General features: G+C 36.8%; 1 protein-coding gene across 1 annotated transcript; it reads right to left on the bottom strand.

The window, feature by feature from the left end:
* Positions 1 to 486: 486 nt before the first annotated feature.
* Positions 487 to 11106, bottom strand: LOC117780197 (GTPase-activating protein CdGAPr). The gene is made up of 6 exons (XM_034616628.1): positions 10714 to 11106; positions 9365 to 10650; positions 5038 to 6669; positions 4610 to 4973; positions 2081 to 4029; positions 487 to 1073 (listed from the first exon to the last, which is right to left on the bottom strand). Exons 1-6 carry the CDS (start codon positions 11071 to 11073, stop codon positions 995 to 997), a joined length of 5670 nt encoding a protein of 1889 aa, XP_034472519.1. The 5' UTR covers positions 11074 to 11106; the 3' UTR covers positions 487 to 994.
* Positions 11107 to 23445: the final 12339 nt, after the last annotated feature.

The following is a 23445-nucleotide window of genomic DNA, read 5'->3' as shown; positions in this document are numbered from 1 at the left end:
TTATAAAATTCTTAAGCTTTATTGTTCTTCTATAGCGAACTGTAACCATTGTTAGCCTATAAACAACCATTGTTTCCGATGTGTTATTCTATTTAAATATGCTACCAAGTTCTATATGTCTATTATAGTTTGAAATATTAAAAAATAAACTATAAATTGTTATAAGTTTCCAATAAATTTGTTAAGCACACAGGTGTATTAATTATACGGTAAAGCCTTAAAGTGCTTATTAAGCAATAGAGCAAGCAACGAGTATGTATTTTAAGTATTAATGAAGAAACCAAAAAAAACAGTACTAGGTTCAATGAATTGAATTTATTGTAAAAATTTTTTTTTTGTTAAAAAGTATAAATTAATTGTATAATAATAATATACTTAAAGCAACTCACTCAAAGTTGCGTCAAATGCATTTAAAATTAAGCATTAGAAAAACCCAGTGCTTTTTAAAATTACACTTTAAATTTAATTTCATCGTTTTTTTTTTCATTTTTCAATTGCAAAATAAAACAAACAAAGTACGCAGAAACAAATTACGTGAGTAAACAAAAGCGAAAGCAAGTCAAGAGCAATGCTTTGCAATAAAATGTACAAATAAACGAATTAAACTTAACGCCTAAAATCGCCCAATGCAATAACAATATGCATTTGGCGCTGGGTCTTTTAGTCATGATTTTCTCGAAATTCCACTTAAAAACAAAATTTAATTTTGCTGATCCATCGGATGCATCCTCCATCCAGCGGCGTTAATCTGCTTCATGTCTTTGGAACCGCTTGGTCCAGTATCCAATATATATATATACGAGTATAGTTACATATGTATGTCCATATACATGCTCCTGTCTGTATATCCATGCGCTTAATGTATAGAATTTAAAAACTAAATAAATTATATAACGCGATCGATCCTCATACTCCTCTTGTTCTTATTTTTTCTTCCTCTTTTATTTTATTGTTGTTATTGTATTCGATGTTGTAGTTGGAAATTTGACTAAGCCTATTGATTTTGTGAACGAGATTCGAACATCGCTGTCACATCGCGTATTGAGAATTGTGGTGAGATCTTTTCTCTGTTGCTGCAAATATTGAGAAGTAAATAGTAATAATATTATTTTGTAACTCTTATAGACAATATCTCTTTACTATTTTTATACTCGTTACTTAAAAAATAAGTAAAATGGTATATTGTGTTCTTTGAAATGTATGTAACAGGGAGAAGGAGGCAACTCGGACCCTATAAAGTATATAAATTCTTGATTATCATCAACAGCCGAGTCGATATAGCCATGTGTGTCTCTCCGTCTATCCGTTCGTATGAACAAAAGGATCTCAGAGACTATAAGAGATAGGGCAGCCAAACACAAACCAAGCACACTGATTTCTGTATACCTCACGCAGATCAAGTTTGTTTTAAATTTACACCCATCACACCCACAGTATTAAAGATAATACGTTTTTTGTGGTTATTAACGTCATCTATTAGTACTATCTATTATCCCAGTAAATCGCATCAAGATCGGACAAATAGAACGACAATTATGGCGATAAAATGTTTTCAAAGTAATACAAGTAATTTTTTTATAGTAGTTTTATATATATTGAAATAAGTAAAGGGGGTCCTATGGTCGCGATCTCGACTATAGCCTTTCCGACTAGTTTTGACCTATTACTTTGCTGTTATGAATATTAACAATCCATGAGAAAATTCTTCCATTAACTTTTGAAAATTTTTTTAGGCACTTCCAAAGCTGTCATCGTTTAAGTGAGATTATCAATAAGAAGGCAGAGATTGAGCTTTCGGGTCATTATAAAGATGCCACATGCAGTTCAATTTTAAGCGTTTAAAATAAAATTTAAAATAAAGTTCTGATAGGTAGTTAAGTGGTTTGACAAGAATAAGAGATATAAAATGCATGGAAATTAATGATTAAATGAATGAGCTCCAAAATTCTTGTAATTATACTGAAAAGAATTTAAAAGTCCAAGGGTCGCTTCTATGATTATCTTATCTAATTTAGTTGAAAGCTTAATATAAAACTGTTTCAAAGAATTAATCATTTTTCAGCAGTTAACTGTTACTTACTTTACGCTCGCATTGCTGTCTGTGGTTGTTGTGTGGGGTATCGAGTTTCTAGAGAGGCGTTCACGTCCGATACCACGCTCGAATTTTCCAGACGCAGTAGCCGTAGATGTTGTTATGATTGTCGCATTGTTTGCCGCATATTTCTGGGCAGCTGTTTTGACACTGTGCATCGGTGGATTGATAGTGGTCGCCCCATTGCTGGTACTATCACAATTTTGATTTTTTTCATCGGAAATGCTGCGCACCCGTTGGATTTCAAAATCTCTAGTACGATGCAATGTGCTTTCGGATCCGGATCCGGCACCTGCGCGTGTCAGCTGCTTGAGATTCATGTCCATGTCCTTTTGCAGAGAATTCATATCGCCACGTGACTTGGACTTGATGCGCAAAGAATCGGACCCCTGAAAATTGTTCTCTTCGGTGTTTAGTTCCGTCTTGGAGCGTGATTTCAGTGTGTCACCATAGTATTTCTGTGTCAGCTGCTGGCGACGCTCCTCCTTGATCTTATCGATGCGTTCGCGATCAAGAATGACGCCAGTTAAGACGCTCTTGCGTCCGCCAGCTTGTAGATTAAGTGTCTGCGATTGCTGATCACGCGGCACATTATTTTGCTGTATCAACGAGATGCGATTCTCTGTCGTGGGCGTCGTGATAAGCAGTTGCTCCGGTTCCCCGGCACGTTTCTGGCATATCTCCTCGGTGATACTCATGCCCGGCAGACGCTTGGGCGGATTCAATGTCTTTGGACGCGTAAAATCAAAGCTCTTTCGTCGATTGTTTAGCTCCGGCAATTCGGGTAGCTTACAGGCGGCCAAATCCTGCAGCTGTTTACCTCCAAATTCGCGAACAAATGCATTCTCATCCAATGAGCGAGTTATCTTTTGTGCATTATTGAGTTTCTTGAGAGGCACTGGCGCTGGCATCACTGGCTTTGGAGCTGTTGGTATGGGCAAGCTCAGCTCATTGGGTTTCTTCATCGAGCCACCGCGTTGGCTGAAGTCAAACATGGGCAACTGCTCAACGGGCGAGCTCTCAAATTTATTGGCCAACTCCTTGACGCTGAAAGATGGCGATTTGCTGGACTGTTCGTCTGCCATGTTTATGTGATCGGTGCTTGGCAAACTGTCCAGGCTGTCTAGTTCAATTCTATCACAACTTGGCTGTTTCGGTGCTGACTCCAAATCCAAATTTATATCCAATTCCAGTTCAAGTTCATTTGTATTGAGTTTCATCTCCTCGCCAAGTAGATTCTCATAAACCGTTTTTGGCTTGCGTAGCTCAATATTCTCATAGAGTAACTGTTCCTGATCTCGCTCCTGATCCCGCTCCAACTCCAGAAGCTGTTGAGTCATCTCTGCCGCACGTCTGGCACCGTCATCCGGCTGATGTTGCTGTTGTTCCTCCTCCTCAATTTGATTGAGACTCTGATTGTGTCGCTCGTTTAATAATTGATTCACCTCGGTAACCGAATTGCGAAAGAGTTTCACCTGCTCGTAGACAATATGCTCATCAAAGTTGGTCTCCAGCAACAGGGCTGGCTTAGACGGCGGTTTCTCCTTTTCCGGCGACTTGTACGTAATGCTAATGGTTGACTTAATGGGGCTACTGATAGTTGGCGGCTGGAGCTTTTGCGGTGTCAGTGTATTACTCGGCGTCTGTTCAAAGTCCTCATAGAGCGGCGAGCTGTCCTCTGTTGCCAGCAGCGAGTGCATGCTCAGCTGTCGCTGCAGATGCTGATAGCCAAACTCACTGGGCGTCACCGATTGACTAGTGTTGTCCGTAAAGTTGGAATTGTTGGGCGAGCTGGCCTGCAGCTGATCCTTTATTGGCAGCGTTGCGGCACGATTCGCTGCCTGTGGCAGACGTTGTTGCACTGGCTGCAAATCTAATGATAGCTCGCGCTTCAATGCATGCATATCGCGTTGCTCCACATCTTGCAGATGATTGAACTGTAAAGAAGTTGGAATGAGTTCTAGTTCACCAAGGAGTTCATCCCTTAACTGCGGAGTTGGGAATAGTATTTTACATTTGTTTACATTAAAACAAACGGCAAGTTTTACTTTCCATCAATACTGAAATATCTTATTTAATTAGGTCTGACTCTTAAATATCACTAAGCCCGGTTGAAACTAGTTAATTTTATTATCACTATTTTTTACTTATTTAATTAAAATTTCTGTAAAATGTAGGCAGTTGAAAAAAAAATACAGTTGGAAATTTATTTAGAACTTTACCTTCGACCCAGTTTTATGGTGCACTTTTCACTATTACAAATTTTAGAGATGTGGAGATTTGACTTATTTGTGTTAATTATATGTATGTATCACCAAATCCAAATATATGAAATTATATCAACTTAGCTGTTTAAACAAAACGATTGAGCTCCCATATCAATTAATTAAGAAATAGGGTAGATAAAATTCTAACTAGCTTGATCGGGATTTAGTGATAGTTGATAGAGTACTTCTGAAAAAACTGCAGCAAATAAAACAGTTAGGGGTCTCTCAGATCTGCTTAACTGGGACTTACATGCTGACCCAAACTCTCGTGAGAGCTGCCCAAATAACTGCTGGATGCGTCGACGCCCAACAACAGCTGCTGCTGCTGTTGCATATTGGAGGAGACTCCCGAAATGCCCGACATGGCGGAGGTCATCATCAATGGTTCCATATCATATTGTGGTGTATTCACAGCTGAGCTGTTCTCCGAGCTCTCCGTGTCGCACAGCAGTAGCGAATAGCGTGGACTATTCGCTGGCGTTGTGGGCGTGGCCACAGACAACTTGACTGACGCCTGATCCTCGGTGCATATCTCCACACGTGTTTTGCTCCTAAGCGTCGCGTTCCCATTGACAGTTCCTGTCCCAGTGCCATTTCCACACCCATTTCCATTACTGTGGAGGAGCAGTTAAAAAGAAAATTAAATTTTTTGGCAAGTGGCATGTGGTAAATACTTACGGTATGTGCGACCTGGACTCCTGCTTACTAGCCGGCTGTGTGAAGGTGCCCTGGTAGCTGAAACGCTCCTTGGCCGCCAACTGTTCCTTTCGCTTGGCACCCAGCTGCACCGAAGGATAGCTATAGCGTGCAGCTCCAGCTCCAGCTGCCGCGTCTCTAGCTCCGCATCCGTCTGTTGGCTGGACTCCAGCACGTGCTGGCTTTGGCGGCGGATGCACCTCAACGCTGGCGAATTGCTGTTGCGCAGGCAACGGATGCTCCGGTGTACCGCAGTCAATGAACTGAATATCCGAGAGCTGATCCTCCAGCTTGTAGCGCTTGCAACAGTTCTCGGCACCGGCCGGCTCATGGCCACATGGATTAACGGGCAGCTGACGTGCCGCACTGGGCGACAGCAGATTGAGACGAGGCTGTTTCTTCGGGCTGGGATTGACGCTGTTCGTCTGGCTGGAGAACTCCTCGGGACGAGCGCGCATTATGCGTCGTGTGGCACAGCCAGAGGCAGGCGGCATATTCTCCTTGCCCACGCGCGGTGAACTGACCAAAGACTCGCTCTCCGAGAAAATGCGCATCTCGGGCTCCTCACGATCAAAGTTGAGCCCCAGCTCGGACAGTTCTCGCGATGGACAGGTGGTCATGTGGCCGCGCTGCGGTGACTGCAACAGATCAAAGTACGAATCATGCGACACGCTCCTCGAGTGACCCACAGTACGTAGACTGTCAATAGAGTTGGAACGTATGCACAGCTCCATGGGCTTGCTGCCTAGGGCCGCATCACGTGCATCTCGTGTTGTCTCCAGCAATTCGATAGACTTGGGTTTGTCGTGCTTCGACAGCTCCTTGCTGGCGTTCACGTGGGATATCTGGACGAAGCTGACGCGCGACGTGCCACTTGGTTCCCTTGTGGCGCCATCGATAGTTAGCTTGTGACCGGGTTCATTGGCTTGGCGCTGGCCCCGTGAGAATATACTCTTCCAAGAGGGCGTCTTGTCCGGCTTGCGTTTCTGCCAGCTGCGTGGCACCGATAACACCGTATGATACTTATCCGGCAGACTGGATGGTCCGCCGCCGACCTCAATATAGGAGCCAATGTTGGAGGGAGCATTGCTGCTACTGTTGTTGCTGCTGTGATTGTGGTTGCCACTGCTCAACATGTTGATTGGTAGCGATTGCTTCAAATCACTGCTGGATTCGATGCGCGAGTGACGCTCCTGTGCCTCCTCCAGGCTTATTAGCTTGGCACCGCCCGTGCTAAGGCTCTTCGGACGCTCCACCAACACTAGTGATTGATCCTGTTCACGCTGCTCCACCAGTAGACTCTCGCAATCGGTAAGCGACTCCAGACGCAACTCACCAGCTGGCGGAGCTGGCGCCAAAGAATTGCCCACAATACTGAGACGTGCATTGTGATCCTCGAGCGCATCAAAGATGTTGTGACAGTTGCGTATCAGGTACTCGGTGACCACAGCTTGTACGCCCACGCCACGCAACGCTGCCACGCCTCCAGACTCCAGTGCCGGTGATCGCAACAAATTGGGCGCCCAAACAATGGCCAAATTCTTGTCCGTCATCCCGGTGCGTTCATGATGCTGCGAAACCTTATGCAAGTGCTCCGACAAGTATTTCAACGTGCTGATAAAGGAGAAAGATAGTGAAAATGAGATACAGAATGTAAGAGATCACTTAAGTCGAAAGCAGTCCCAATAAATTTGATTATGTTGATTCCATATATCGTGCCTAGCAACTACTCTATAATAGGGACAGTTATTGAAAATTAAAAATCAAAATTTAGTTTGTAGTGGAATGCACAAAAATAATATCAACTATTTCTGATAATGATATATTTAACCGATAACAACCGAATTCGGTCAGGAAGTATAGGTTTGGTTGAAGCGGCTGTCAGTGGTCTGACACACTTGGGCCCCATTGGGCCCATTGTGACACCGTGGATCTTTTGTTCCCTTCCGGACTGAAGCTGTTAAAAAATCAACTATTTGATATGGACTCTACTAGATAGCTCAGAGATCCTATTTTAATATGGGGAGCCGTCCTCGTCCCTTCAACTTCTAGTATAAGACAAGATAAAAATCATAATCTGCGAGTTTTAGTTGAAATATCTCCAGAAGCAGCAGCATACTAATCCTTAATTATCGATCAATTCTTCCAATGGCAGATTAATTATATAGAAGTCCCATCCAAAAATAAAAACAAACTTGATCTGCGACTAATTTGCAGAAACCTACATGCCAAGTTTAAAGTCTTGTGTTTTGTGATTTGTGTAAAAATTCCATTAAACCAAAAGATATTTACCATTCATCACACTCGGTTGAAACTCGCTTCGCGGGGGTTTTTGGGGTCGCTGATTACGAATTTGAGTTAAATTTATAGAAATTTAAAATGGCGGATCCAATGTTTTAAAAAATTCATCGGATTTCTAAAAAAAACTCGTTACTCGGGGGTTTTTGGGGTCGCTGATCACAACATTTATCGGACTCGCTTGAAATTCGTTACCCGGGGATTTCTGGGGTCGCTGATCACGAATATGGAGTGAAATCGTAAAAATTCAAAATGGCGAACTTTTTTTGAAAACTTCATCGGATTTGTATGAAAGTCGGTACTCGGGGGTTTTGTGGGTCGCTGACCAGGAAACCCCAGGTAACGAGTTTTACACGAATCCGATGAATTTTTCATAAAAGTGTCCTCCATATTGAATCTACCATTTTGAATTTTCGCAAATTGACTTCATATTCGTGATTAGCGACCCTACAAAACCCCCGGGGGTTCTGCCACGCCTCCTTCTGCCTGTTAAATACATTCTGCCAAACACATTATTCCCTTTTTTTTTTGTCAATTTTGAATGGACACAAGGTTTAAAAAGCAGACAATTTCCATTGAATTATAAAGTTCAGTTGCATATTACAAGATGTTTGCTGTTGATATATGTGGTGCTATGGGTAAGTATCGATCGTAGAAAGAGTTTCAAAATATATTTAAGTTGTTTTTATTCCATCATCCAATTGTGAGTGCCATACCGGAGCAGGATAAGTCCCTCCTTAAGCAGGCGCAGCTGTTAACTGAGAACACATACTCCCGAAATTGCGATTTATAGAGCCCAACATATTAAAAATTGTAATGCCTTCAGTGAAAGTGAAATTGCATGGTGGCAACACTTTATCGATTTGCCCAAAAATTGAAAAGATGAATTTAACGGAAGATGAGATACAAAAGCTTGATGATGGACGTAGAGTTAAAGAAATTTTTAACTATCAGAATCCGTTCAAAGGCTAAAGGAGTAAAGATATTCGATAATCAAGTCAGTCCCAAGTTGCTGAAAGTGAGCAACAAAACAAGACATTTGGATAATAATATGTTAAAGGCCTTCAACGCATTTCTTATGGCGAACCATAGTGAGCGGGAGTCTTTATTTAAAAAAATATTTGCGGACAGAATTCTTATCAACCATGTGGGTTGTGGGCGGGGAGGACGCATTGATGCTTGATATCTACATACTTCGGTCTATAATCGAATGTAATGGTGTAAATCAAACTGGGATCTAGGTATTATAGAACTTGGTGAGAGAAATAAACGATAATAATCAAAATTTAACAGAAGATAAACATTTAAGCTTTGCAAGAGTAGCTAGAGATTATGTCTTTCATAATAATGAGGAAAACTGGTAACGGATTGAAAAGATTTTAGATAAAAAAAAAAGTTATGAGAGTCGATGTTTGGAATATGTGAAAACATTTAAAAACGAGACCAGTTCTAAGATGCAAGCGATTAGCGAAGCCACACGACAATCAAATCCCAGATTATTTGAACTCTACGACAAAATAAATTTTTTTTTTTCTTAAATCAATTGAGCGATTTGAAGTTCTCCCTTTTCCTCCCGAGAAGTTCCTGCTTATATACCACCACATAATGCTTATACCACCACTAATAACTTTTACTATTATCTATTGATCTGATTGGATTTCTCTGGGTTTTCCCCAATCTATGCAACAAATGTTGGATCATTAAACAATTTTTTGAGCACCCCAGACTTTTCAACTTTATATATTTGTTAAGTTTCTTTCAGTTTTTTACCTGTATTTTTTTCTTTTTTAATGTAACATTTTGAAATTTTTGATCATTTCATATGTATATATTATATTATTTTCTTCAAAAAAATAATGGAGCTGTTGTATTTTTTAAGTAAAGGGTGTACACAACATCATAATTTATTGAATAATACGAATTGCCTTCGAGTAGAAAAATTGTTTTAAGTACAATCAGAAAGTACCTATAATCAGAAAGTACCTAAGTGTAGTATATATGTAACACTTACCGATAGTGGGGAGGTGGCAGCTTCAGTACCGTCTCCTTCATTAGTCGCAGCCGTTCGTCGGTTTCGTCTGCCTTCACCTGAATAGCCTCCACAAAGTTGTCGTACAGTTGATAGGTGCAAAGGGGATTAGGCAGCTCACGGAAGTACATTTTCAGCAGTGAACTAACTGCATGAATATCCTGCTTCATTTCTGGATTACCGAGATCCGGTACACGCTCCTCGTCGAAGGCGCGACGCAGTCGCTGAATGTTTGATGTGATGCCCGATAGACGATAAATGCCATCGATAACGCCATAATTCTCAATAAATTCGGCACAGGATCTCAGCACCATGGGTATATCCTGACCGCTGTTTAGCAAATGCTCCGATAGATCACAGGAGAACACACGCTCCCTATAGATGCCGCTCTGTTTGAGACGTCGCCGCGATGGACGTGATAATATAAAGGAGCGAAAGAAGGCAATTAATTTGCCATGCTTGCGCAGCACCGGCTTGGTGGGGGAGGCATCCAGGTGGCCAACCAATGGAGCAGGCATGGGGAAATTTCGTGGCACCTTATCACCAATTGTGGCCACACACGATTGTGGAAAGAATCCGACCTCGTAGAGAGACTTTTGCAGATGGGATTTCTTGCCACGCCACCAAATTGATTCTGCTGGACTAGGCATATCAATCACTGATATCATATCGCCCACCTCAATGTTAATCTCGTCCGGCGCCTGCGCCTGATATCGTCTCACTCCGTATGCCGCTCCCACAGCTGGCGTATTAATCGTACGCTGAGTTTCACCATCGGCGAGTGGAAGACGGCGTCCCTTATTGTCCAACTGCAGCCAGGTGAGTATGGTGCCGCATGTAAGCGAATCGGACGCAATCTTGGAGAAGCGTTCAAGATACTTGGCCACTGCATATTCTACCTCTTGTTCGCTTTGCAGCTCTGATTCTGCCTCCAGTTCGCACATGTTGCGTAATCCGCTAATTTTGCGATCGTAAACACAACGATGCAGCATCTCGTCCAGCATTTGCATGTTCTCATAACTGCGCTTGATCAGGAACGGTTCATAGCGTTGCGGAGAGACACGTATTATGAACCAACAGCTCTCCGGCGAGAAACCCGACGAACGCAACGAACTATGAGCCAATTCTCCGCCAATCGATTGGGAAGCAATGCTGCTGCCCAGTTGCTCCGACTTATCATCCAACAGCTGGACCAAGAGCGCTCCCAGCTGTACACGCTCGTAATGGAAGTGTGCGCACTCCTCCAGCTTGGGAAAGCGACAAGATTTCTAAAGTAAGAGAAGTAGTAGGTACAATGGGGATAACGTTTCAAAAATTAAATTTTTACTTACGCTATTTAATGGCTGCACCGCTATGTGCCTGCTTGGCTTGGGTGGTGGTGCTCCTGCTGCTGGTGGACTACAACTGGACTCTGTGGAGGCATTTGAGATTTGTGATGTGTTCATCGGGGCAAACATTTCCTGGTAGCTGCTGCCCAGGCTCAAGTTAAGTCCGCCCAAGCTATCAACTGGCACAATTTTAAAACTTAATTGCGCACTGATTGCCGCAGCCGGTGCATCCGTATCGAACTGCAACGTCGCATCCTTGGATGCATTTGACGACGCTGGCTGCAGCTGGCAGTTTACCTCATTGGTTGACGCCAGTGCATGGGCATGCAGCTGAGCCAAAGCACTGCTCACCTTCTCAGACATGGTAAGTGCACGGGATTACACACGGTTAGTCATCTGTAAATAAAAATTATACATTTATTATTAGCTTTAAACTTCATAAACACATTTTACAGCAAGTAATAACGCGTTCTCCATTTAGAGATATCCTATGCCTAGTTCTGCGGTATCCCAACTCTTTTTCCATGTGAAAACTCCTAACAGCATCACAATCTGTATGTTAAAAAGTGGATTTCTTTCAGACGTTCAACATTATAATATCTCATTCCGCCTGTTACAAACATTTGAACATAGTTATAATATTCTATAATCAAGGCTGCTAACCACCAAAATTTTGGTAAAGGTGACTAAAATCTTAAAATTGATCAAAAACTGACATCTTGTTTCTTTCTTCCTGATTTCAGACAAATTGACTTCCAAAATAGTGTGTATGTATTATATCGATTAATTGATAGAATCTCTCTTTCAATATCACAAAGTTAATAAAAAAAAGAAAGGAAAACACAATTTTGCTAATTACTAAAAATGCTATTAACAGGCCTGTTCAGGTTTTCACTTTCAGCCAGATTTGTCGTAAGTGAAAATCTTGTACATGTAATTATTTTAATCTAGAAATATTTTGCGTATTGAATTCACTTTGAGTTGGTGAATTTAAGTCCAATAAAGGGATACAAAATAATTTATAAAATGTTTAGCCCAAATGCAACGTTAAAAATTACATTTTTTTAAAATCCGATAAAATAGGAATTGAAAACCGGAATAGGCCTGTAAATATTAATTTATCAATTCCCTATAAAATGCTAGGTAAATTAATACTAGTCATACTAAGGCTAATTAAAATTAAATTTAAAGAGGTTTTTTAATTAAAAAACCTGGAAAATTAACTCACATTAGTTAACATTATATTAAAAAAGTTTTCTACAAAAAGGCTTGAATTCACTTTACTTTTCGATAAGCACTAAATTTCAAGAAAAGTTTTGATTGTAGATTATTTAGTTATGCAAATGAGATACGAGTAACAAAATCCAGTGAATTATCCATGTTTTTCTGGAAGTTGAAGTACTCGATAATCGCTATCGTGAAAATAGAGTTGTCGATATTTCGATGTATGTATGCAATTATTTTTTTTTTTAACCGAACCTTCAATATAAGAAATTGGTTCGGTTCAGGTTCGGGTTCACGGAGTACATAATATGAAAGGTTCGGTTCATTATCCGTTTCGGATTGCTTAAAAACCCGAAGCGAGCCGGTTCAGCAAGGTTCGGTTTAGAACCGGTTTGCAGCCTTGCCTATAATACATGTTTTCATTGGACCCGGGTAATAAAAAAATTAGCTTTACTATCAAATCTCAATTCATCATTAATTTTGATTAGCTCTCGATTGTAGAAGGCAATTAATGTATTTTATTGAGCTTGTAACAAGGTTCTTGATTGTGAAAAAAAGCTATAAAAATTACTTTTGACATAAAACAACCATACTTATGATACAAGGCTCCAGTTTTAATTAATTTCAATCAATCGCATTTTCCTGTAACTGGTGTATGTTACTGTGAGAAAGGTGATATTTATAACTAATAAGTTTAAAAAATTTATAATTTTGATGGAGTTGGCTTTACATTTCATACAAAATAAATCAATTAAGTCTATATTACACTTGATAAGCTGATTTCTATATACAAACGATAGATTGCATAATTACGTAGAGGGTAATAACCCATGGTGATAATAATAATATAATATTATGTATTATTATTTTATAGTCACAAGCCATGAACTTTATAAAACACTCACGACTGTAACCGACTGAGATTCATATGGCAAATAAGTTCTCAGATATCAGAGCGCCGCACTTTAGCAATAACATAGGTCATATTAGAAACTCGGAAAAGAGAACAGCATTGTTCAAATAAATGTATTTATTTGATTTTGTTATTTAATACAGGGCAACTAAAAGTCGAGCCTTTCGATTGCGCTTGTACTTTGCCTTGAACATGACTCGTCAGCCAGCCCATCAAGCGCTATAAATTTACAATTACTCATGCCATTTATTTATGTATGTAATTCTTTGAAATTTTATAGGGGCACTTTTCTACATGTTTGTAATAACGATTGTATTAAAGTAATGACGGAAGCCGTCATTGAAGGCATCAACAAAGCAGCCGAAATACTTGCATGACTCTTAAATCAACAGCTACTCAGCAGGGCTTTACACTCAGAGAAATTAAGATGTGTATCGTTGATAAAGACAACTCGAAATATTACTCGACATTTTTTTTACCGATTTAAGTTTAAGTACACAGCCTACTTTTTTTTATGGGAACAAGAAATAGCTACTAGGTTCCATTTCAGCATATTTCGTTGAACATTAAATTCATTGGGATTTCTTCTTTACATATTATTATTAATATATATAATTACTTAATATTGCGAATCGAAGTTTGGTAACATAAGAACATCTTCCCTTTAAACAAATCTCTTTACAAAATTGTACATTTTCTTTAAATGTAAATAAGTTTTAAGCAGTTTTTTAGTTAAGCATTTTGTAATTTTAGGTCAATCCTTTTTTCACGTGTATGTTCGACTTTACTTTCTAACAGAGCGCACGCAGGTTTTTTATCAATTACCCAGGCCGGCGTTCTACTTTCGGCCAGCTGCTGTCTATGGTCAAAAGCAGTGAGCCGTGTCTGGAATTCCTTTATTTGGAATAAGGCCAGTGGCTCAAACCGCCGCTTAAGGATGTAGCACAGACAGAGCAAACATGTATACATTTATATATATTTTTTTCTGAAAGTATATCTATAAGCAGATACAATAAATATTTATAAGCAACCAGTTGGAATGGAAGCCGAGTGAGATGCCTAGCAGCGGTTCTGATTTAGCGGCAACACGAAATGCAACCGATGCAAGCAACATTTAAACTTTCATAAATTAAACGAGGGGAGAGAGCAGCAGCAGTGGAGAATGGGGGAGGGAGACGACTTGCAACAGAGACAACTAAAGAGATAGAGACAAAGAAAGAGACAGAAAATTCCGTTGGCGTCGGCGAATACGCAGAGCGAGACGGAAACGAGTTTAGTTTGTGACAAGGGGGACACAGACGGAAAAACTGTGGTGCACTGGACACCGGGCAGCGACTACAGCTGTAGTGGAGAAAGGGGGTAGACTAGGTACGTTCATCAAATGCAACAAAACTATTAAAATCGTTGATGCTAACGGTCCGAAAATGCAGCACAAAAAGAAAATGTCAGAAAAAAGTGCACATTAAAAAAAAAGTTAGACAAAATAAACAATTTGGTAAAACCAAACGGTAACGGGCTGGGAACACACAACAAAAACCAAAAACAAAAAAGTCAAAAAACGGAAAAACAAAAAAAATAACCATAGATCAATGTGGTGGCCCCAAATGTAGCTGTAATAATCTTGTATGTGGGGTACCACGAAACGGGAAATGGATAAAAATCATGAATACAACGTGAGAGATTAACATCATTAATGATATCTTTGACATTCGGTCCATTATACGACAGTGTTGAACCGGGTCGATTGTGTATTTGATATCAGTTACTAATGAAGTTGAAGAGTTAGTTGGATAATTGGTTAAAAGATAATTTATGCATTTTTTAAACTTATAATATATGTAATATCAGGTACAAGAGTACTTCTATCATAGATAACACTGGTCAATAAGGCTTTTGTCACACAGGTTCTGTGCAAGACAAAAATTATTTAGTTTCCTTCATGCACATATTTTTGTGACAGCGCATGTTGTGGTGCTAACAATAGGTGCAAATTATTTTTAGACATTTAATTTAAAAATATGATAGGGATTGAACGTCACTTAGAATGATTATCTATTTTTCATAGTTTTGGCTAGAAGTTAAAGAGATTACACTTTAAATTAAAGAAACATATTTTTAAATAATTTAAATAATAATTTTAAATATTTTATTGAAACACTAAAGCTTTCTTTAAATGTTTCTAGAAGCTAAAGGTTTTTTAATTTGTATATGTAAAAGTCTTATACTAAAAGATATTTCTCCGTATTGACTTTTTTATTGGAATAAATAGTTCGATCGATCCAAAAGCTGTAAAACAATAAATATACCCCAAACTATTTATCAATGATTTTTTTTACATTTCAAATTTGTTACAGCAATTGTCGTAATTGTTGTTGCCGTTACGTCGATCGGTTTCAGTGAGTCTACGAGTCTAACGAATTTTATCTCACACATTTACAACGTTTCGGCTGATTAGCTGGTGTTGCAATTGTTGTTTTGGGTGTTGCAATTGAAATTGCAGTTGGTATTTTTTTTTTTTTTTTTGGTTTGTCTGTGCACTTTGGCATCGGCCCAATGAAGACATTTTCCCAGGCAAAACCTAACGAACGGTCAGTTAAATCATGTACGTCACTTTCTCCAATCAATTAGGCCCCATGTGCAGTGTGTATGTGTGTTTAAGTTTGTTTGTGTGTGTGTGTTTGGGTAGCGATTTCAATCGCTTACTGCGTCCGTAAACTAATTAATGCTATGAAATAACTTACTTAATATTGAACAATAGTTGATGGCTTTTTAATAGTCAGTTTTTACTTTTTTCTCTCTACAGTTTATCTCTCACGACTGACCCAGTTGAGACAAGTAGGAAAGTACTTGACTAGAAGACACCCTATGATTCATGCTTTGGTCATTATTAGATTTTTAAAAATCCAATTACTTAATTCCAATATGCATACTTGTATTACAGCTTTCCACAATTTTGATACCTTGGTTGATTTAAAACAAATATTAGATGGACATTAATTTAAACATAACACATTATATCAGATATATAATTTTTTGTTATAAAAAATAGTTTTATTTTATTTAATTAAAATACCATGAAAACAAACAATTTTATCATACACAAATTAAAATTTTATACTTTCGTTCCCATAGTTATTATACGATACTAATAATACTCACTATAAAACAAATCACACAATTTGTAAGCAATATCTCAAGAGACCTGCGATCGCAAATAAAAGTTACAAGTTCAAAAAGAAAAAATCAATCAAACCCTTAAAACATTACCTAATCGTTTATAAATGTCGCAAATATAGATATTTTTTTGAATTGTGTATTGGGTAACACTGAAATTTGATGATTATATCTAATAAATAACATAAAATGTAAAATAAGAGTTGAAATCAATGTATATCAATAATCAATAAATTATTTTAAAATCAGAAATTATGGTTTTTCCGTCCGCAGTAACAAAGCTATACGTACAAAACCATGAACTAGGATTCAATGCACAAGTTGATGCTAACCTTGTTATGCTTATTTTCTGGCTACAGGGTATAAACACGAAACAGCCTGTCAGGCTGAGCTGCACTGCGTATGTTTCCAAGTATTCTGAGATACTTGTACTCGCACTCGTAGTCATACTTGTATTCTATTAAATAAGAGCAAAGTGAACGTTCTAAGTTGCCTGTCTAACTGGCAGTCGGTCGCTTGTGCTAATTTATGGCACTAACTGGGTCACTACTCAATGGCGTTTCTAGAGCGTTGCACACACGCGCACACGCACAAACATGGACTCTAACAAACAATGATGGTGACGTCGACCATAAAAGACTTACGACTATACAAATATACATATGTATATAGTACATATATATATCATGCATAATGTGCTTAACTTGGTTAGAAAACTGTCAGTCAGTCAATCCAACTGTCATGCTAAATTGTTGTTGTTGCGCTCAACAAGTGCATCTTAATGAGACCGGGATACAGCAGCGGGCAACACAATGGGTGACCCCCATCAAGAGAGAGATCCGTCTTGTGTGTAGAGGAAGTGGGAGGAGCTTACAGCGAAGCGTCAAGCAAATTATAGTCTTGCCACAAAACTTCGGGAAATGCTTTGGCAATGATTCTAGTGCATTAAGTGTTAATGGTTTCCACGTTACAGACAAAAGATCCCATAAAACTTCAGCAGATCGTGAGAAATCCAAGTCCGTTCGCGGATAACCAAAAGTTATAGAGCTGCTAATGGGCTTAACTGAATTAAGCAATGCGCATAGTGCAGATAAACCAGTTTGAATGCTAGTTAGTAAAAAAATCTTAATTCTATATTTCTTAATCACGATTAATACTTTGAGTTCGGAGGCTTTAGATCAGTGCTGTCCAAAAATGTTGCATAAAGTAGGCTATAAAATACATTTTCGTAGCACATGTCATGGGAATAAGTATTTTATAGCCAATTTTGGACACCACTGCTTAAGACAGTTTTGGAAGTCAATTTCTTTAAAGGAAACTGCATAAACAATCACATTTGTTCGAATATATTCCTCTTATTATGTAAGAGATCTTAGTCACGATTTAATTAGGTTAATCTAAAATATAAATAATATTACCGCAAAGTAATCAAGCCACATTTGAATAAATTACAATTATATTTATATTTACTAACCAATGACTGAGTACAAAAAATGATTCACAATTTATGCAGGTTATGGCAATTAAAATGTACTTCATCGTATGTTTGCTATTATATTTTCAATCTACATTTCTCATGGACAATGACTAATGAGTTCACAAAACAAAGTCATTAAACTGACCAATTTCAATGACTACATTGCCAGTTTTTGGATGGGGCACTTTATTAAACGCTCGAGGAGCTCGACACATGAAATATTATGTTAATAATCTATGGGGCGTCTCGTACACTCCCCACCTACTAAGCAAATTTTTAAATTGTGCCCCCAAGGCTAATTCGATTCCAGTTTCATTGTGAAGCTGCTGTTTCTGCCACTGGTTGCTAATCTTTTGAACAGTATCGTATCAATCTACGCTTCGGTTGACACTTGCCAGTTGCGAAATCAGATCTGTTTGGCGCGCTTCGCTGACTCATAAATTGGATTTGCTTACATCTGTTGAATCTTTCAGGGAGCCAAAGAGCTGCTTCCCAATATGTCCCCTCATCCACCCTGCAACACTCTGCTGACTCACATAAAAGTTACCACGGGTGGGGAAGTTGCACTGCAATTAGTCTAAATAGAGCTGCATATTAGTCAACCGCTTTCCATTGTGTTTTTATTTTTATAATTTTTATAGTATACATGAACTGTGCCCCAACATTTCAAGCGACTCTCTCATTACGACCATACCTCGTAATTGTTGAGCTTACAACATCCGGTCACATAACAGGTGCAACTAAATCAAAGCACTTCAATTAAATGCTTAAAACAAAAACAACGATAACTGTATACTCTTATAAAATTACATTGGATATTCGCGAGGGAAAACCTTACAATACTTATGCAAAAACAAACTTAAAGAGTTAATACTATAATTAATATTTTTGTTCGGTTCCTTTTCTATAATAATTTAAGCTTGCTTATATATTGGATTTAAAAGACCCTTACATTAGGAGTATATTTGAATTAGTACAATATGTAACTTGCTTATCAGCTAATAGCTTAAGTAGTACATTTCTAAGAACAAGTCGTACAAGTTTTAAGAACATTTTCCCAATGTATTTAAATATTTTTAGACCCCGTACTTAAAAAAAGTACAGCGGTCTATTGGGTTTGTTTTAACGAATATGTGCGTAACAGGCAGAAGGAGGCGTGGCTGACCCTATAAAGTATATATATTCTTGATCAGCATCAATAGCCGTGTCGATATACCAATGTCCGTCTGTCTGTCCGTCTGTATGAGCGCCTAGATCTGAGAGACTATAAGAGCTAGAGACATCAAACTTGGTATTTAAGTTCCTCTATATTGCAGACAGATCAATTTTATTTCAAAATTCGGCCACGCCCGCTTTAACGCCCACAAATCGAAAAAAAAAATTTCATATCCAAATTATAAGAACAATTTAAAAGCTAGTGACACCAAATTTGGAATGTATATTCCTCAATATTGCAGGCAGGTCAAGTTTGTTTCTTTTTTTAATCGGACCACTATATCATATAGCGCCCATACGAACAATCGGTCGAAAATCAAGTTTTAGTATGAAAAACTTTTTTGTTTAATGAGATATTGTAATCAAACTGATGCAATAAGCATATAACTTGGTTTTATATATCCTGTCTAAAGTTGGTTCAAATCGGAGCACTATATCATATAGCTGTCATGGGACCGATCGGGTGAAAATCAAGTCTTAGTAAGAAAATTTTTTTGTTTTATGAGATATCGTAACCAAACTGATAGAATATGCATTAAACTTGGTTTTATATATCCTGTCCAAAGTTGGTTCGAATCGGACCACTATATCATATAACTGTCATAGGACCGATCGGGTGAAAATCAAGTCTTAGTATAAAAAACTTTTTTTTTTTTTAAATAAAATAATATAAATAAATATAAAATAAATTAATGAATATGAAAAACTTGATCATTGCAATTCATTAAAGTTATTGGTTCTGTTGTTCTCTTTTGTCCTGTTGCATAAATTATTTTTAACTAATTCTGATTGTATACAAGATTGTATATCGTATCGTTAAAGAAACCCAAGAGTTAAAACCCAAATTTTCATATTTCAAATGTTAAATAAATTAATAAATTTATGGGGAAAACCGATGAAACTACTTAATTTCCAGACGAGTCGAAAATTCCTTGGTTTCATAAAAAATGTTTAAAATAAAAAAACAACAAATCCGTTTGCATTTACATCAGAGTTATAAAGTTAAGAAACATAAATCATGTTGTAACCAAATTTTAAGACAGTTGTCTATCCCAGAACCCCTTTTTTCTAAGTGTTAAGAAACATTACATTCCTCTAATTAACATTTGTACTTTCTATTAGAAAACAAATAAATAGAAGAATAAAAGGAAAAAGCGAAATCGGTCAATTCGATAGCCAAGTACATTTTCTACCTTGACATTTATGCAGAATTTCGCCGGGGCTCGGGGATCTGAGCCATAAAACCAAACTTAATGTCATTTAACGACGCCGTCGCCGTCGAAGTCAAAGTCGAGATTGCCGGGGCATAAGCGCACAGGTACAGACAAAACTTTTTAATGGAAGTGAAAGTTTTTTGCGCGGCGGCAGCGATGTCTAAAAAATACATATAAAAAATTTGCCCAACACACACGCCGCATATCTAAACAGTTTTTTTTTTCTTTTTTCAGTTTTATTAGAGCTGGTAGCGCCACCATGCCAAATGCTTAAAAATAAACAAATTCGAAACAAGTACAAAGTGATCCAGAGATTTAAATATACTTGCAGACACCCTATACTTAACTAAGAAACAATAAATGTCATAACGATGAACGATGAAAAATAATTATTTTAAATAGCAAAGTAAAGTAAGTCAAGTTCGAATACGTAGCTTTTATAACGAATGTAATAAATATATGTTTCTGTTAATTTGTATTTTAAAATTATAGCTTGACAATAAATAAATCAATAAAGTGAGGATCGACAAAGGCGACCTTTAGTCCAAAGAAATCTCTATGTCAGTTAAATTTCCTGTTTATAACATAAATAATAAAAAAAAGTAAAATATCCAGAAAGATAGGATTTTAATTTCCCTTATTGCAGGATTTTTTTTTATTTTATTATTATAAGCCTAATTTAACCCCATCTAATTTTTAGAGGGTATAAAAACAACCTGAAGAGTACAATAAAAATGAATATTGACAAAAATGCGAAACAGCTGCTGGAAAGCGCGAGACAACAAAAAATTTAGAAAGAAACGTCAGCATTGAAGTATTTTAGCAATTTAGCTTAAATTAATGATTATTATAGCTTCATACAACTTCAATGTGTAGGCTGCTGTGTATTTGAATTTTTGAGTAAAGTGTTGACTTTTAACAGACGAGGATAGGGAAGAGAGAGCGTTGAAATTTATAAACAACTATGAATATATAGATGAATGAAAGTTGAACTGCACAACAAAAAGCCCAATGGATAAATAATATAGTTATTTATTCTAAATTTATGCACATATAAATATTCCAACAATTATTCAGAAAGATAGGATTTTAATTTCCCTTATTGCAGGATTTTTTTTTATTTTATTATTATAGGCCTAATTTAACCCCATCTAATTTTTAGAGGGTATAAAAACAACCTGAAGAGTACAATAAAAATGAATATTGACAAAAATGCGAAACTGCTGCTGGAAAGCGCGAGACAACAAAATATTTAGAAAGAAACGTCAGCATTGAAGTATTTTAGCAATTTAGCTTGAATTAATGATTATTAGAGCTTCATACAACTTCAATGTGTAGGCTGCTGTGTATTTGAATTTTGAGTAAAGTGTTGACTTTAACAGACGAGGATAGGGAAGAGAGGCGTTGAAATTTATAAACAAATATGAATATTTAGATGAATGAAAGTTGAACTGCACAACAAAAGCCCAATGGATAAATAATATAGTTATTTATTCTAAATTTATGCACATATAAATATTCAACAATTATCCAGAAAGATAGATTTTAATTTCCCTTATTGCAGGATTTTTTTTATTTTATTATTATAAGCCTAATTTAACCCCATCTAATTTTTAGAGGGTATAAAAACAACCTGAAGAGTACAATAAAATGAATATTGACAAAATGCGAAACTGCTGCTGGAAAGCGAGACAACAAAATATTTAGAAAGAAACGTCAGCATTGAAGTATTTTAGCAATTTAGCTTAAATTAATGATTATTAGAGCTTCATACAACTTCAATGTGTAGGCTGCTGTGTATTTGAATTTTTGAGTAAAGTGTTGACTTTTAACAGACGAGAATAGGGAAGAGAGAGTGTTGAAATTTATAAACAAATATGAATATTTAGATGAATGAAAGTTGAACTGCACAACAAAAAGCCCAATGGATAAATAATATAGTTATTTATTCTAAATATATATGCACATATAAATATTCCAACAATTTGCGCTATAAATATTTAAGTATAATCTATTTTACGTGCATTTTTCCTTATGCCGCTGTTCATTTGTTTTCTGGCATTTGGTTAAGGCTATGTTTAGATATCTTTTTTATATGCGAAATCGAAATGCGATTTATAGTCAAGAATTTATAAAAATAGTTCCCATGGGCTAAGTGAACTTTACATGTAAATGCCATATGGTCTTAAAGTCATTTTAACGATTTGAGATCCTTTCTATAAAAGTTATAATTTTGCTTAAAAGAAAAGTATATTAATTAATTAACACGTTTTCTACTATTATAAAAAATTAGTTAACTTTCTTAGAATCTACAATTCCGATTCACGTCATCTATTGTAACAATGGAGCTGACATATATATGAATTAATGTTTTTAATAGGCAGCAAAGACTTGATAAAATAAATGAAAATATAGGGGAATTAAAATTAACTTTAGAGCAGATCGAATAAGGTTAGTTTTTTTACAAATAGATTATATAATTATTTTAAATAGCAAAGTAAAGTAAGTCAAGTTCGAATACGTAGCTTTTATAACGAATGTAATAAATATATGTTTCTGTTAATTTGTATTTTAAAATTATAGCTTGACAATAAATAAATCAATAAAGTGAGGATCGACAAAGGCGACCTTTAGTCCAAAGAAATCTCTATGTCAGTTAAATTTCCTGTTTATAACATAAATAATAAAAAAAAGTAAAATATCCAGAAAGATAGGATTTTAATTTCCCTTATTGCAGGATTTTTTTATTTTATTATTATAAGCCTAATTAACCCCATCTAATTTTAGAGGTATAAAACAACCTGAAGAGTACAATAAAATGAATATTGACAAAAATGCGAAACAGCTGCTGAAAGCGCGAGACAACAAAAAATTTAGAAAGAAACGTCAGCATTGAAGTATTTTAGCAATTTAGCTTAAATTAATGATTATTATAGCTTCATACAACTTCAATGTGTAGGCTGCTGTGTATTTGAATTTTTGAGTAAAGTGTTGACTTTTAACAGACGAGGATAGGGAAGAGAGAGCGTTGAAATTTATAAACAACTATGAATATATAGATGAATGAAAGTTGAACTGCACAACAAAAAGCCCAATGGATAAATAATATAGTTATTTATTCTAAATTTATCACATATAAATATTCCAACAATTATTCAGAAAGATAGGATTTTAATTTCCCTTATTGCAGGATTTTTTTTATTTTATTATTATAAGCCTAATTTAACCCCATCTAATTTTTAGAGGGTATAAAAACAACCTGAAGAGTACAATAAAATGAATATTGACAAAATGCGAAACTGCTGCTGGAAAGCGCGAGACAACAAAATATTTAGAAAGAAACGTCAGCATTGAAGTATTTTAGCAATTTAGCTTGAATTAATGATTATTAGAGCTTCATACAACTTCAATGTGTAGGCTGCTGTGTATTTGAATTTTTGAGTAAAGTGTTGACTTTTAACAGACGAGGATAGGGAAGAGAGAGCGTTGAAATTTATAAACAAATATGAATATTTAGA

Source organism: Drosophila innubila (assembly GCF_004354385.1).
Source record: "Drosophila innubila isolate TH190305 chromosome 2L unlocalized genomic scaffold, UK_Dinn_1.0 4_B_2L, whole genome shotgun sequence".
Taxonomy (NCBI): Eukaryota; Metazoa; Arthropoda; class Insecta; order Diptera; family Drosophilidae; genus Drosophila; species Drosophila innubila.
Note: the sequence above shows the minus strand (reverse complement) of the source record. Positions and strands in the feature narration are given on the sequence as shown.